At 43.4% G+C, this 17,500-nt stretch overlaps 1 protein-coding gene across 2 annotated transcripts in view; it reads right to left on the bottom strand.

Annotated features, from left to right (window-relative positions):
• The window catches only part of LanB2 (laminin subunit gamma-1), an 88,092-nt gene that overhangs the window by 44,006 nt on the left and 26,586 nt on the right, over positions 1 to 17,500 (bottom strand). For both annotated transcript variants that reach the window (XM_043034021.2, XM_043034012.2), the window contains exons 2-5: positions 15,171 to 15,447; positions 4,591 to 4,708; positions 2,644 to 2,827; positions 1,958 to 2,088 (exon numbers count right to left, since the gene is read on the bottom strand). In XM_043034021.2, the coding sequence (XP_042889955.1) occupies positions 1,958 to 2,088; positions 2,644 to 2,827; positions 4,591 to 4,708; positions 15,171 to 15,447 (710 nt within the window). The remainder of the gene's footprint in view (positions 1 to 1,957; positions 2,089 to 2,643; positions 2,828 to 4,590; positions 4,709 to 15,170; positions 15,448 to 17,500) is intronic.

Here is a 17,500-nt window from a genome sequence, read left to right as displayed (position 1 = left end):
GCCGCTCCTCGGACACTTGGGTCTGAAGGCAAGACGCCATGGTCGCGGAAACACTTCGCGGCTGCAGCGTCCTCTTCAAAATAACGAATGTGAGCTGACCAGTTGGCCAAAGTGCAACCACTGCACAACAGGGCCATTTTCAGACTGAGGGTTGGATTCAAATATCCCACCGATGTTGACGACGTTTTTGCACTGATAGACTGGCCACATGCACACTGTCTCAGCCAATGAGAGCACTTCTCCGAGTACAGTCTTTTCCTTGGATGATTTTCCTTGAATCCACCTAATCTGTTTCTTATGACATACTAATGAAAGTTTTCAAAGACAAATATTTTACATATCTTATTGAACTAGTATAATTTGCAAAGATATACTGAACGTGTTCTTGTGTTTTGTTATGGACAGAAAATATTATGAAACAACCGATTATCGTTCAGGGAGATTCAGACTTCTTGCACGGGGGTCATAGTTTGAGCATCGCGTATTGACATTCGCTCTTGCAACCATTATATCATAGTATAATAAAAATAAATTTCATTTCATCTTAGTCACCCAATTCATATCATACATACAAAATTCATACTGAGTCCGACATAATAATAAATCGTCTATAATAATCTCTGATCCTTGACGAAAAAGCGCGGGAAACAAATGCTTCCTTTTTTACTATAGGTAATGTAATCATAGATGCACAAAAGAATATCTTATGTAGTAGACAACAGACGTTCATTGTTGTACGATTTTTATTCTTATTTTTTATTCATACAGACATATGTTGTAAGGATTTTCTAAGGGATACGGTGGACGGATAAAGGGTAAAGAAACAATGGAATAGAACAAAGTACAATGGAATCAACAATGCTTATTTGATAATAATGATGGTGATTATAATAATGATGATTATTAGTGGTAATAATAATGATAATAATGATATCAAATTATTTGGACAGACAGCCAAGAATCCCTGAGCAATAATCATTTGTTCCATAATGATTTATGACCATGATTTAAAAATGATTATGGTTCACAGCTTAATCATTAATAAATGATAACATACTAATATTTTCATACCAAACTTCCATTAGTAAGAAGTCATGGGAAGATATATGTTAAAGGCAGATATCACTTTTCAACGAAAATGATCGTACATCTGGCATTACTTCCTTGGAGAATCGCTGTCATTGGCTGATGAATGGCCATGGTGCCATCCACCCTACAGAAAAAGAAGAAAAATAGCCAGCTGTCGGGCGAAGCTGGGTTATCATTTCAGGGGTTGCCAGATGGCCGATTTTTCGGCCGTGAAAAACTATGCCTGGTCGGGAAAATAATTTGCTTCAGTGGCGAAATCATTTGGCCGAATTTTGACAATTCCTATTCACCACTATTAAAAGTATATTGACAACCCTTATAATCAATGGTCAGTTCAATTGATAGCCATTGAGGGCACGAAAGACTTCCTTGTCCACAACTTGTCGCACACGTGCATGTCAGTATAATACAAAATCGAGGTGGGAAGATCTTATGATATCTTGGTTGAAAATTGATAACAACCATCGAATATAGGCGCTATATTTCGCTTCATTTACTTAGAGGACTTACGGAAAGTGTCTCAGTTATGATTATTCTAATTTTGTATAGTTACCCTGCACATATACGTTTTCTACGATGCAGAGATAAAGAAAACTTAATTTTTTTTAGGGTAAACAAACATAGATCATATATACGTTTAGAAATGTTGACAACTTTATGTTGCTATTCTTATTAATTTGAACTACTATTTGCAAAATATATTATAATGATCTTAGGATTAGTGACAATTTTATAAGACATCTCGTACATAAAATGCACACCTCAAGTGTCGATTTTTACACAAACGAGTAACAAACACCAATCTGGCACATATTCGACCGCACCTGCTTTTAGATGCTCGTATCAACAAACTAACAAACAAACTTACCTGCCACCGACAGCGAAGTCAGTAATGGCGTAGAAGTACGACTTGAGTACTCGAGGGTCACCGAAAACCTCATCTCTGAAGGTGTTGAGACGATCCAAGACGATTCGAATGGCTTTGGCTGAGACCCATTCCTGGAAAACAAAAGAGGTGAATGAGGCGCTTACGGCACTTCCAACTGCGTCATGATTTTCATAGCAATAGAAAGCAGTGGCATTGGAGATTAGAAAAGAGAAAATGTCTCTTTATTCTATTACACTTCAAATTCTAGAGTAAAATTATCTATAATAACAAGAAAGTAAAATCGTCGATTTAAAAATCCAATTAGCAATCATATAAAAAATATGACTAATACTTCTAATCATAGAATCTATTATGGATATCAACAACAACAACTAAAAACTCAAAATATTGGCAAAACGAAACTTTATTAATCGCAGTTTGATCAGTCATGGTGTTGACAACTAGATTAATTAATCACAATAAGTAGCAAAACAAATAAAATAGTGACATACACAACACACACACACACACACACACACACACACACACACACACACACACACACACACACACACACAAAAAAAAAAAAAAAAAAAAAAAAAAAAAAAAAAAAAAAAAAAAAAAAAACCCCCCCCCCCCCCCCCCCCCCCGCCCTCTTCCCTATCCCCACCCCACCAACCCCATACCTGCAACTCGGAGCTCTTCTCGAAGTCATACGCCGAGGGCCTTCCCTCGAGAGTGGAAAAGGCGACGTTCCCGCCCGTCAGAGGAGAGATGTCAGAGAACTCGGACGTGCAGAGGGCGCGGGTCTCGTCCTCACGCCGCACGTAGTTCGAGTCAGGGATGCCGTAGGTGTCGCGGCAGGTGGCACTGTAGGAGGAGGAGAAAGGGGGAAGGTGTTGGTGAGTGTGTTGGCCGCTAAGATGGGTTTGTGGGATGGCAGGAAGGTAGGGAGGTAGGGAGGTAGGGAGGTAAGGAGGTAGGGAGGTAGGAAGGTAGGGAGGTAGGGAGGTAGGGAGGTAGGGAGGTAGGGAGGTAGGGAGGTAGGGAGGTAGGGAGGGAGGGAGGTAGGGAGGTAGGGAGGTAGGGAGGTAGGGAGGTAGGGAGGTAAGGAGGTAGGGAGGTAGGGAGGTAGGGAGGTAGGGAGGTAGGGAGGTAGGGAGGTAAGGAGGTAGGGAGGTAGGGAGGTAGGAAGGTAGGAAGGTAGGGAGGTAGGGAGGTAGGGAGGTAAGGAGGTAGGGAGGTAGGGAGGTAGGGAGGTAGGGAGGTAGGGAGGTAGGGAGGTAGGGAGGTAGGGAGGTAGGGAGGTAGGGAGGTAGGGAGGTAGGGAGGTAGGGAGGTAGGGAGGTAGGGAGGTAGGGAGGTAGGGAGGTAGGGAGGTAGGGAGGTAGGGAGGTAGGGAGGTAGGGAGGTAAGGAGGTAAGGTGGAGTACAAGACAAGCATGTAGGCCGAGGAGGAAATGGGGAGAAGAAGGAGACGGAGGAGTTTGGTTTCCCTCCATGTAGCGTGTCACAAGTACCTTTAGACTCCCTCCAGTTAAGTCTTACCAAAACACTATAACGCCTCATTATGAAATTGGTGGTTTAAAAAAAAAATCATTTTTGACAATTTAAGGTCCTGCTAAGCCATGTAGAGGGGGGGATTGACCACTGTGAAACTTACCCCCCCCCCCCTAAATTGTGATTTAGATTTCTCTTTGGAAAATGTTTATTATATTGTAACCAATTGCTTTACTGACATTTAGAGACTGTATTCACTGAATTAAAGGATTCTCCAAAAAAATCTGACCGGTTTTAAACACTTTTTTATTTGAAGAAAACTATTTTTGTTGGAATTATATAGAGTAAGACACATGACTTTTTTTTTTTAATATCAGATTTAGAAGTTTCCGTCATACTTGGTAAATCTTCGCTTTTTGGATTATCCTCTGAAGTTACCATTGTAAAATCTCCTCCTACTTCTGAAGAAAAACATGGTTTCTGTAGATTGCACGTTTGTAACCTAGTTTATCATTATTACATTTTTTAGCATTGTTACTGTATTTATTTTTAATCTGTGAAATTACATTGATTTTTTTGGTTCATAAATCGAATTAGAAGGTGTGTGTTTTTTTTTTTTTTTTTTTTTTTTTAATAAGAAGGCCACAAGATTACTCTGAAAGCACTCTACTTTTCAACTATGTTTAAAACAAGAAAAGAAAACGAACGGGCCAGTGGTAAACAACTGAATTCAGCTACTTAAAAGAGGGAAAGAACTCAATGTTGAATGCTTACCAATATCTTTTTATCACCATTAGTCTATGGAAATAGATTAGTAATAGAAAAAAAAACATAACAGCAATCGTATTTATTGCCACATGTAGACATCATGGTTTCTCTCCCAAAATGTAGTAAGAGGTGTATTTTCCAATGAGAATTAATAGGAACTTATTTTCATTAAGAGAAGATATTTATAAGCATGTAAATCTGCTCTTATTTTTTTCATCAAAAACATTGTCAAGAGACAAAGAACACGAAACAAGGCCAAAAAAAAAAAAACAACAACAAAAGAAAACGAGGCACTGAAACAAAGAACAAGCAGCAAAGCCAGAAACGAGGTGAAGAGACAAAGAACAAGGTCAAGGGACACCTACCTGTAATACTGGTAAGGGACCCATTCCTTGTCGTCGTTGGTTCGCTTGAAGATGGCAAACGACTCGGGTCTTGGGGAGTGGAAGAACAGCCTGACGTAGGTGATGTCGAAGGTCTTGCCTGCAAGTGGAAAGATTATTACCATTATCATTTATATCATTATTATCAGTATTATTATCATCGTTGTTGTTATTGTTATCATCATCATGGAAGCTATCGATGCTCATCGACAAGGTGCGAGTAAATGAAAGTAAACACAACAACGGAAAATGTATGTATGAGGTACTGAGGAAACACCGACGACTGGAAAGGAAAAGTTTACCATCAAAAAATGCTTTAAAGAAGAAAAGTACGATGTAACAAAACCGTAAAACGTAAAAAAAATGTACAAGAATGAGATACATTATATATACTTTGCATCATAAGAATGAGACAAACCATATATATATATATATACTCTATAAGGACATTCGCTAAGGTCATGTTGGTAAGATAAGATATTGGTATGTCATGATATTTTTATGCCTGACCCATGTGTTTTAAACTGGAGCTAATATACACATACATACTGACATGCTTTATAACAGCATGTCAGTATGGATGCATGCACAAGCACACGCACGCACGCACGCACGCACACACACACACACATACACACACACACACTCACACACACACACACACCAATTAGGATAGTGATCATTAATAATACCATTAAGATATGTACAAGTACACAGATGCATATATGCATGTGTACATATACACATTATTGTACCGACGCATGTAGGTGTGTCCAAGAATGTTGCGTTTCCCTAAGAAGAAAACTATGATGCTTATTATATTTTTAGAAGTGACAACTAGCAAGTATGACATGATATTACGTCACTCCACAAAATCTCTGTCTGTGTGTCTGTCTGTGCTTGTCTGTCTGCACGCTTCTCTGCAGTGGCCTTGCGTGCATGCTCCTTCTCCTGCCCCGTATCTTCCCAACATTATCACTGTAATAAAATAATTCGCCCTCGCGCTGAATTAATTTTGATGACGTCAGCGAGACCTTGTCATAATCTCGTTTTCTTTTATTCCATTTTCTTTTCTTTTCTGATGTTCACATTCCGTTTTTTTTTTTTTTTTTTTTTTTTTTTTTTTTTTTTTTTTTTTTTTTTTTTTTTTTTGTACATGCACGAACATTTGCGCGCATGTACATACGGAAGCACAAACACATATACATATACACAAGACGCACACACATACATATAAACAAACAAACACACACAAACGCACAAACAAAAACACATTCGCAAACGCAGAAGTAACTCCATCTCCATCAGGTTCACCCCGTATTTCAACATCGATCAATTTGCAACTCACAAAACCCTCCTCTCACTCCGCTACCCCCCCACCCCCCCACCCCCTTCCGGAATGAGCTCCCTCCCAAAACAAATACACGCATCAACCTCTTCATTCAAACAAATCGAGCAAAAACAAAACAAATAAAAAACAATAAAATACGAGGATGAAGGGAGAGCTTATGGCCGCATGCCCTTCTAGCACCGAACGTGTTGACAGTGCCAGCTTTGAGGGGCGCGTGCAATGCCCGAGTGCCAAGCCATGCCCTTGCCCAGTGCCTCTACAGTGAAATGATATGTGTGCTTAAGATAGTAAGAAAAAGTGCATAGTATTGTTCACAAGATGGGGGGGGGGAAGAGGAGGAGGGGGAAGGAGGAGGAGAAGGAGAAGGAGGAGGAGGAGGAGGGGGAGGAGGAGGAGGAGGGAGAAGAAGGGAGGAGAGGGAGAAGGAGAAGGCGAAGAGGGAGGAGGGAAAGGAGGAGGGGAGGAGGAGGAGAAGAAGAAAGAGAGGAGAGAAAGAGAGAAGAAGGAGAGAGAGAGAGAAGAGAGAGAGCGCAGTCAGAGAGAGGAGAGAGAAGGAGAGAGAGAGAGAGAGAGAGAGAGAGAGAGAGAGAGAGAGAGAGAGAGAGAAAGAGAAAGAGAAAGAGAGAGAGAGAGAGAGATAGAGAAAGAGAAAGAGAGAGAGAGAGAGAGATAGAGAGATAGAGAGAAAGAGAGAGTTTTACCAAAAAGCATTAGCATGTGTCATGGAGACATCGCCTGCCTGCATCCTCTTCCTCCCCCTTTGAGTTATATTTATACCAATTGCAATGAAGTTGCAGACACAGACTCTTGCACCGAGTAATATTCAACAAACATATAATAAACCATTTTACATATATATATATATATATATATATATATATATATATATATATATATATATAGATATATATATATATATACATGTTTAAGAATATTGTGGATAAATACGGTTACATTCGTATAGTGTACTCGATATATACGGCTTCGTCTCCGCCACGAAGTACGCCCACAGAAGTACCCAACACCCCTCCCCCCCCACTCCACAACCCCCACCCACCCCCATCCCCACCCCCATAGCGTCTGCGGTCCAAAGACATTAACCTTTGGAGCGCAAGACGGCCCAGCGATGCCCTCCTCTTGTCCCTCTGCAAAGGTCAGGCTGTCTTCGGGGAGGCTTCGACCCGGGTTCCCACGCTCCCTCTCTCCCCGCTCCCGCAGTCGGGTTGGGGAGGAGGGGGGTAGGGGAGGAAGGGAGGAGGAGGGGGAGGAAAGGGGAATAAGGGGGGAGGAGGGGAGGAGGAGGGGGAGGGGGAATGAGGGGGAGGAGGAGGGGAATGAGGGGGGAGGAGGGGGAGGGGGAGGAGGAAAGGGGAATGAGGAGGAGGAGGAGGGGAGGGGGAGGAGGGAAGGGGAATGAGGAGGAGGTGGAGGGGAAATGAGGGGGAGGGGAGGAGGGGGAGGAGGGAGAGGAAGGGTAGGAGGGAGAGTTGGGAGAGGAGGGGGAGGAAGGGTAGGAGGGAGAGGAGGGAGAGGAGGGGGAGGTGGAAGAGGGGGAGGGAGAGGAGGGGGGAGGAGGGGGAGGAAGGGAGGGGGAGGGAGAGGAGGGAAGGGGAATGAGGGGGAGGAAGGGAGGGGGAGGGAGAGGAGGGAAGGGGAATGAGGGGGAGGAGGAAAGGGGAATGAGGGGGAGGTGGAGGGGGAATGACTGGGAGAGGGGGAGGGGGAGGGAGAGGGAGAGGGATGGAGGGAGGGGGGAGGGGAGGGGAACGGGGAGTGGGTGTAGAGACGGAGATTGGGAATGAGGGAGACGGGAAGGGGGATGAGAAGGTCGGAAGGGAGAAGGAAGGGTAAGTGATAGGGAAAGGAGAGGGAGGGATGGTAGAAGAAATACAAGGGCGAGGGGAATCGTGGAGAGTACTGGAGACTCGGAGAGGAGGAGGGGGGTAGAGGGAAATTAAGAAGGGCAGATGACCCCCCCTAGAAAGGTCATAGGTCAACAATCGCATCCTCTAGGAAGCCGGAAATCAAACCGGAAGTTAGATCCAAGATGTTATCAGAGAAAACGTTTCCATTCAACTCTCAATTTATCTTTTCATCTCCCTTTTCTTGCTTCCTCTTTCCCTTCCTTCCCTTTCGTCTCCTTCAACATTTTCCCTTCTCCTTCCTTCATTTCCCATCATCTCCATCTTCTCTTCCCCTTCCCTTCCTTCCGTTTTTTTCTTTTCCTTTTCATTCTCACTATCTATTCACCTCCCTTCCTTCTCCTCACACCTCTTTCCTTTCTTGTCCTTCCTTTCATTTCTTGCCTTTCTTCCCTTCATTCTCCTTCTTTTCCTTTCCTCTTCGTTCCTTTCTATTCTTCCTTATCATTCCTGTTTTTTTTTTTTATTTTCCTTCCTCCGTATTCTGTCCCTTATTTCCTTTGCCCTTCCCTCCCTTCCCTTTTTTTGTCTTTCTTTCCTTCCTTCCTACCTTCCCCTTCCTTCGCCTTCGCTACTTCCCTCCACTTACTTCCATTATTTTTTTCCCTTCCCTCCCTTCGCCCTCCACATCCCTTCCCTTCCCTCTCCTTACTTACCCTTCCCTTCCCTTCATTTCCACCTTTCCCTCTCCTTTCTTCCTATCTCTCATCCTACGTTAGCTTCGGCCTTCGCTCTCTCTCTCCCTCCCTCTCTCTCTCACCCTCTTTCTCTCTCCCTCTCCCTCCCTCTCTCTCATCCTCTTTCTCTCTCCCTCTTCCTCCCTCTCTCTCATCCTCTTTCTCTCTCTCTCTCTCTCCCTCTCTCTGCTACGATCACTAATGATAATAATAACATCCCCTACCCACCCACCCCCATCCCTTAACCCCTCCCACATCCCCATACCCTCCCCTACCCCCCTCGCACCCACCCTCATCCAGCATCCAAGCTTGACACAGCCACCCCCTTTCCGCCCACGACCCAGCTTAGTCCTCATTCCCGGCATTAGGATCCACGCCCACACGTGTTTGCGGGCGGCGTTGTACATCCATCCCTCGTACCCGTAACCATGAGATCTTTCTATATTTCTCTCTCTGTTAGTCTCTTAGTCTCTCTCTCTCTCTCTCTCTCTCTCTCTCTCTCTCTCTCTCTCTCTCTCTCTCTCTCTCTCTTTCTCTCTCTCTCTCTCCACATACACAAACACACACACACATTCACGTGTATACATTGTATTTTTTCAAAATCAAATCAAATACATACACATATACACTAGCACACGCATACCCATACTTATCTTTACCTAGCTATACACAGTGAATTTATCAATCTTTCTAGCCATCAATCTGAATATTCATCCACCTATCTACCCATCTACGTCTCTATTCGTATCGTCTGTCTATATATCCATGTTTCCCATCCAACTGGTGTGTTTCTAACCTGTTTTATCATCTTATGTTTGTCTACGCTTTGCTTACATGCAGTATACAATGAATATATGTGGTATCTTCTTAAACAGAGGAATGAGAAATCTCTTTCTTTCTCTTCCTCTTTCTCTCTCCATGGCTGGCAAGTGCAGCGATGTCATTATCCTTCACCATACATACATTTTGTGTGAGTCACTATACGATCACCACTCAGGAGGGAGGGAGGGAGGGAGGGAGGGCGCAGAGGGGGGTGGGGGTGGGGGTGGGGGGTAGCGGGTGCCGGAAGTGACGGTTTCATTTCGCGAACGAGAGAAAATTGCCAAACACTATTAAAGAGGAGGGAGAGGAAAGCGGGAGGAGGGGGGGGGGGGAAAGAAAGAGAGAAGAAATGAAGAAGAGGAGGAGGCCAAGATGAAAGGAAGGATGAAAAGGAGGAATAGGAGGAGTAGGAAGAGGAGGAGGAGCAGGAGGAGAAAGAGGAGGAGGGGGCCAAGATGAAGGGAAAGAGGAGAAGGAGGAGGAGGAGGAGGAGGAGAAAGAAGAGGAGGAGGGGGCCAAGATGAAGGGAAAGGGGAGAAGGAGGAGGAGGAGAAAGAAGAGGAGGAGGAAGCCAAGATGAAGGGAAGGAGGAGTAGGAGAAGGAGGAGGATGAGCAGGTAGCCAAAATGAAGTGAAGGAGGAAAGGGGGAAGAAGACAAAATAAAAAGTAGGGAAGGAAGGAGGGACGGAAGGAGGGAAGGAAGGGAGGGAGGGAAGGAAAAAGGGAAGGAAAGAGGGAAGGAATAAGGGAAGGAAGGAGGGAAAGAAGGAGGGAGGGGAGGTAAGAAGGAGGGAAGAAGGAAGGAGGGAAGAAAGAAGGAAAGGAAGAAAGGAAGGAAGGAGGGAGGAAGGGAGGGAAGGAAGGAGGGAGAGAAGGAAGGAAGGAGGGAAGGAAGGAAGGAGGGAGAGAAGGAAGGAAGAAAGGAAGGAAGGAGGGAAGGAAGTAGGGTAGGGAGGAGGGAAGGAAGTAGGGGAGGGAGGAGGGAAGGAAGAAGGGAAGAAAGAAGTGAAGGAATAATGGAAGGAAGGTTTGAGGGAAAGAAGAAGGGAAGGAAGAAGGGAAAGAAGGAGGAAAGAAAGGAAGGAGGGAGGGAGGGAAGGAAGAAAAGAAGGAAGGAGGGAGGGAGGGAAGGAAGGAAGGAGGGAAGGTAATTGGCGAATAAGAACAGGGGCCGGAGAGAAACAAGGCAGAAAAAACAAATCAGGAATTCGGGCAACTCTTTTTCACGAAAATATCCTCATTCAGTTTCTTTCTTTCTTTCTTCCCCTCTCTCCCTCGCACACAATCTGTCTGTCTCTTTTTCTCTCTGTCTGTCTCTGTCTCTATCTGTCTCTGTCTGTCCCCCCCCCCCCCCATTTGTCGAATGAACAGAGCAACACATGCAATAAAAAGAGATATTTAAATGAAATGCAAGTGTATGCGTTAGTGAGTGTTCCTTTTTGAATGACACTTGGCACAGATATGAACTAGTCAACTGCCAATAACAACAGAAGGTAAATAAACTGAGCTTAAATCATATATAGATTTAATCTTACATTTATCAAACGAACGATGACAATAAATACACACAAACAAAATTCAAAAGAACAAATACGAAAAACAATTCTCTCAAAAAGAAAAGAAAAGAAAGAATAATAAGAATAAAAAAACAACAACAACTAATTACTATCATTTTCGTGTCTTCTATCTATCTGAAGAAAAGGATAATCAGAGGAAGAAGAAGAAGAAGAAAAAACGTAATTTTTCTTAGCCTCACCAAACGTCCGTCAGAGATGCGAGACAGACACAAAGCATTCTCAAAGTAACGATATCTCGACAGACAGACAGACTGACAGCCACATGCAACCACTAAATCACATCTGCAATTTGCAAGCGAGACGCATTGCTGTGGAATTCTTTCAAGCGACGACACTGGCGGAGGAAAAGCGGAGGGGGGGGGGTAAGAGGGGAGGGAGAAGAGAAGAGGAGGAGTGAGGAGAGGAGAAGAGGAGGAGTGAGGAGAGGAGAAGAGGAGGAAAAGAGGAGGAGGAGGAGGAAAAGAGGAGGAGGAGGAGAAGAGGAGAGGAGGCGAGAAAGGGGGTTACAAGAGAAGGAAGAGGTGAAGGAGAAGAGAAGGAAGAGGTGGAAGTGGAGGAATAGGAGGAGGAGAAAGAAGAAAAGGGGGAGATAAATTGAAACGGTTGGAAGAGGTTGGAGAGATGGAGGAGAGGAGGAGAATGAGGAGGAAGGGGAAGAGGAGGAGGAAGAGAAGGAGACTAGGAGGAGGAGGAAAGGAGAGGAGAGGAAGTGGAGGAAGAGGAGGAGAATGGGGAGGAGAAAAGGGGGGGGGGGCTAAAATTAGGGGAGATGGGGAGAAGGGAGGGAAAATAGAGAGTGAGAGAGAGAGAGAGAGAGAGAGAGAGAGAGAGAGAGAGAGAGAGAGAGAGAGAGAGAGAGAGAGAGAGAGAGAGAGAGAGAGAGAGAGAAAGAGCAAGCCACAGCTCCAAAACCATTCAAATTCTCTAAACACAGCACTCCACACAGCCATATATATAGCCACCATAACCAAGTGACGCAAAGAAAACCAAAAACTCTGCCCCCAAGTTACAAAACTTCCCTGAACCGAAGCGGAAGAAAATGGCAGCGGTGGATATTAACTGCTTAGGTTAGGCTCGTCCCATTCCTGAACTATTTAGCGAGCCGAGAGGACTTCCCCGGGATGAAGTCGAAGATCCTTTACACCCGAAAGTTAGTTTATCGCCGGCGCTAACTGTTACCTGGCCGAGACACGTGGCCCTTTGGGTTAATCTTTTCGTTTTTATATTGTCGATTTTCTATTTTCTAGTTCTGCCTCTGCCCTTCCTCCTCCCTCTCTCTCTCTCTCTCTGTATTTTCTTCTTCCTTAACCTTTTCTGTTTTTTCCTCTCCGTCTATTTCTGTCTTTCTCCCTTTCTATCTCTATGTTCATCTCTATCTCTATCAGCCTCTTATCGAAATAAACAAATAACTGCAATTCTAGCCCCGCCTTGCATCAGAATCGCAAACTCAAACCTCTTCAAATAAGATCCTATTAACTGTTAAACGATTCGAACTCCCACACGTTTAAAAACACTACATACTATAAGACATCATTAAAGACAAACAAAGTCCCAATTACATCTCGTCGCCGTCTAATCAAGTGATCGGCATGAAGTTGTTGCACATGTAATCACGTCTCTCCTGATAAGCAGTCAATCCCACGACCAGTTGATAGTCAATCAGCCCTTATCACCGCAATTAACCAGCGTGTTCCAGACGCGCTTGCCTGTTAACCGTCATGGGACAACCTCATCACACCGGATTACGCGCCCTCGCCGAGCCTCCAACGCGCCTCCTTAGCATATTGAGATGTGAATGAATATCATTTATGATACATCATCCTGTTAAATACAAACAGACTTCTTGACTTTCTGATAAATTCTTTCCTCCGGAAGCATACATATATATTATTAACATATATGTGCGCCACATATTTCAAGTATGTAATCATGTGACCTTAGGAGAGGACCTTGCATGCTGAGGGTGATAATCCATACTGTTATATCGTTCTCCTGATATGTAAACATTTAATTGTGTATGCTTGTGATTGACCCGTCTTTTGCTCTGTATATATTTCAACATGTTGACATAGCTGTAAGGTTTTGTTAAATATATGTGAGCCCAAAGAGGGACTAAGATTGGGGTGAGGATAACCTATGTTACCTCATCCTTTTGAGATGTACGTAATCACTTGTCTCAATAAACTCGTCAAAGTCAAAAAAAAAAGTCCACGCAAATCGCCCGACCGGTTCTCAGCGTGATGGACACACGCTGCGTCAGGCGCAGGCATCGGCTGCACAGCCCTGCCCTCTCCGGCTTGTTCAGTGTTTTCGCGATTAAGGTTTGCTATAACATTATATATCTATATATACACACACACACACACAGTTTGAATGCACGTATATGTATTTGTAGCTATATATATATATATATATATATATATATATATATATATATATATATATATATATATATATATACAGTATATGTATATATATATATATATATATATATATATATATATATATATATATATAATATATATTATATACTGTATATATATATATATATATATATATATATATATATATATATATATATGATATATATATACTGTATATATATATATATATATATATATATATATATATATATATACTGTATATATATATATTACATATATATATATATATATATATATATATAATATATATATACAGTATATATATATATATATATATATATATATATTATATATATATATATATATATATATATATATATATATATATATATATGTATCTATACACACGTATATACGTATATATGTAAATATGTATGTCTATATATAAATATAGAAATATATATACATACATGCATGCACAAGCATACGCGCGCGCGCACACCCACACATCCACACCCACTCACCCACCCACACACACACACAAATATATATATATATATATATATATATATATATATATATATATATATATACATATATATATACACATACATACATACATACATACATTGCATACATTACATACACATACAATATATATTGAATATATGTGTGTGTGTGTGTGTGTGTGTTTGTGTGTTTGCTTGTTTGTTTTCACACACTAGTGGGTGTATGTTAAACGCATGAACCCCTTACAAAGCCAGGTGAAATGCATGAAGTTTCCCCAATCCCCAATCCCCAATCGGAGTCAGACCAACCGCGCTCGAATACTGGGTCAGAGGACTCGGAGTACAGAGCAACCACTAGCCAGATGTGCCGTCAAATAAGAACGCATTTATCCGCATGCAACTGGCGGCTAATGTTTATACACGTGCAACTTTTTCAATTAACAACTTGAAAGCTTCATCGCTCTACTCAGCTTCCTGGTCAAGTTATTATAAGGAACTTATAATGGTAGTGAATCACTTTATATTTCGAAACTATGTTCGAAGACCTATTATCAATCCGGTAATAGTTTCGAATTAAGAGATTAATACACAAAAAATCACGCATGCGCACGCACGCACACACACACACACACACACACACACACACACACACACACACACACAAGCACGCACGTCTGTACACACACACACACACACACAAACAAACACACACACACACACACACACACAAACAAACACACACACACACACACACACACACACACACACACACACACACACACACACACACACACACACACACACACACACACACACACACACACACACAAGCACGCACGTCTGTACCCCTCCCCATTGTTACCAATAGTCAGAGGTTGATGTTTGAATCAGCGTGTCCTTGGTGAATTAGGCTCGTGGCGCCCTCGATAAACAAACATACACACTCCCCACGCGCTAATAAGACCTTAATCCAAAAGCAAAACCAAAATCAAAACTAAAAGAGCCCCAAAAGTCACAAGTCACCATGATTAAGAGTGAGATCAACCTGATTGAGAGGAATGAACGCCTTCGAAAAATATTCTCCGACTGCCCCCCCCTCCCACCAACCACCAAAATCTCAACTTGAAGCTTTAACTCAAAACCGAAAACAATACCAAGAATGAAAGGTTAACCTGACGGGGCAAATGAATGCCTTCGAACATGGTCTCCGACTGCCCCCTCCCCCCCCCCAAAAAAAAAAAAAAAAAAAAAACAGCAACAACCAATAACCGAAAACAATACCAAAAAAATACAGAAAAAGAAAAGACAAATAAACTCACCAAGGTTAAGAGTGAGGTTAACCTGATTGGGGAACTGGATGCCCTCGAACATGGTCTCCGACTGCCACCACGTGTGATTGTCATTGTTATTGAAATCCGTCAGGTACTGGGCGGGGTGAGCCAACTCCGGGATGTAGGCGTTGCAGATCTCGCACGCCTTCTTCGAGCCGTAGCCGCCCGTCTGCAGGCAGTACTCCTGGGGCCTCTGCTCGCCGCACGTGTTCGTCACCCCCACGCGCCGGTTGAAGGCCGCGTTCACGAACTCGGGCACGCATTTCTGTGGGCAGGAGGGCGGGGGCGGTGAGAAGGGGGCAGTGAGAAGGGGGCAGGAGGGCGGGGGCGGTGAGAAGGGGGCAGTGAGAAGGGGGCAGTGAGAAGGGGGCAGTGAGAAGGGGGCGGTGAGAAGGGGGCAGTGAGAAGGGGGCGGTGAGAAGGGGGCAGTGAGAAGGGGGCAGGAGGGCGGGGGCGGTGAGAAGGGGGCGGTGAGAAGGGGGCGGGAGCGATGAGAAGGGGGCAGGAGGGCGGGGGCGGTGAGAAGGGGGCAGTGAGAAGGGGGGTGAGAAGGGGGCAGGAGGGCGGGGGCGGTGAGAAGGGGGCGGTGAGAAGGGGGCGGGAGCGATGAGAAGGGGGCAGGAGGGCGGGGGCGGTGAGAAGGGGGCAGTGAGAAGGGGGCGGTGAGAAGAGGGAGGTATGGAACAGGAGGGATATTAAGGGGCTAAGGATGCGTATGAGGATTAGACAGGAGGAGGAGGATAACCATTATGACTGAAGGAGGATAAGGATTGAGAAAGGGAGGAGGAGGAGGAGGACGACGACGATGGCGACGACAAAGTGGAATTGTAGAGGGTTGATAAATGAGGAAAAGGTGATTAGAAGAGGATATGAACAGGATAAGGATTAAGAGAAGAGGGGGAGGAGGGCAAGGATTAGGAAGGGAGGAGGATATGGATTAAAAGAGGAAGAGGAAAGGGATTAGAAGAGAAGGAAGATTGCAAGGGGAGGACGACGATTGGAAGAAAAGATGGGGGTAAGGAATAAGAGAGGTTAGGATGAGGATTAGAAGAGGCGGAGGAGGAGGAGGAGGATAAAGATTGGAGAGGAGAAGGATAAGGATTAAGAAAGGAAGATGACGATTAGAAGAGAAGGAGAGGAGGCGAGGATTAGGATTAGGAGAGAAGGAGGATAAGGAATAGACGAGATTAGGGTAAGAAAGAGAGAGAGGAGGCGGAGGATTAGAAGAGGAGAGAAGGATAATTAGAGGGGGAGAAAGAGATGATAATTGGAGGAAGATGAGGTTAAGGATTAGGCTTAAGATGAGAAGAGGAAGAGAAAGAGGAGGAGGAGGATTAGAAGAGCAGGAGGAGGATTAGAAGAGCAGGAGGAGGATTAGAAGTGGAGGAGGAGGAAGAAGAAAAGGAGGAGGAGGAGGATTGGGAGAGGATTAGAAGAGGAAGAAGAAGAGGAGGAGGATTAGGAGAGGAAGAGAAGGAGTAGGAGGATTAGAAGAGGAGGAGGAGGAAGATTAGAAGAAGAAGTGAAGGAGGAGAAGGATTAGGAGATGAAGATCAGGATGTGGATTAGGAAAACGACAAGGCGATGAAGAAGAGAAGATAATAATAGGAACGAGAATAAAAGGAACCAAGTATAAAGAGAATAGGAAGACGATATAAAGGTAAGGAGAGAATTAGCAGGAAAGAAGGAGGAGAAATACAAAGAAGAGAAAGAGAATAGGACAAGGAAGAGGAGGAAAGGAGGACGATGAAGAGGAGAGGAAGGGCAAGAAGAGAAGAAGAAAGAGAAGAGAAGAGAACGAGGAAGAGGAGAAGTGGAAGAGTAGAGGCAGGTAAGCAACGAATAAAAGTGGAAGAGGAGATAAGGATTAGGGAAAAGAGGAAGAGGAAACAAGGAATAAGAGAGAAGAAAGAAGAAATAAAGATTAGGTGAGGAGGACGAGGCGGTAAAGACTGGAAATGAGGATTAGGAGAAAAGGAAAAGGGGATTGGGATAAAGTCAAGTGAGGTTATTCCTTTTTAAGAAGTAGTGTTAAGTGTCTTGTTAGTTTGTCTTTTATTAAATATCAGTGGGAATACAAAAGATTATAGATGACATTAACACCTGTCATTCGTTTTATTTATATAATAAAAAATCATCACCATAAAATCATAGCAATAACAAGTCATTCATTTTATATAAACCAAGACAAAATTGTCAATCATAGTAGTAACACCTAGCAGTAACCATCTTAAAAAAACAACACAATTTAAAAATCAACAAACAAAAACAAACAAACAATGAAATAAACAATTAAACAACACGACACATCTCCACAA

Source organism: Penaeus japonicus, unplaced genomic scaffold, assembly GCF_977035675.1.
Source record: "Penaeus japonicus unplaced genomic scaffold, GWHDUDI00000001_assembly GWHDUDI00000021, whole genome shotgun sequence".
NCBI classification, from domain to species: domain Eukaryota; kingdom Metazoa; phylum Arthropoda; class Malacostraca; order Decapoda; family Penaeidae; genus Penaeus; species Penaeus japonicus.
The sequence above is the reverse complement of the archived record's forward strand: the minus strand, read 5'-3'. Positions and strand labels throughout refer to the sequence as shown.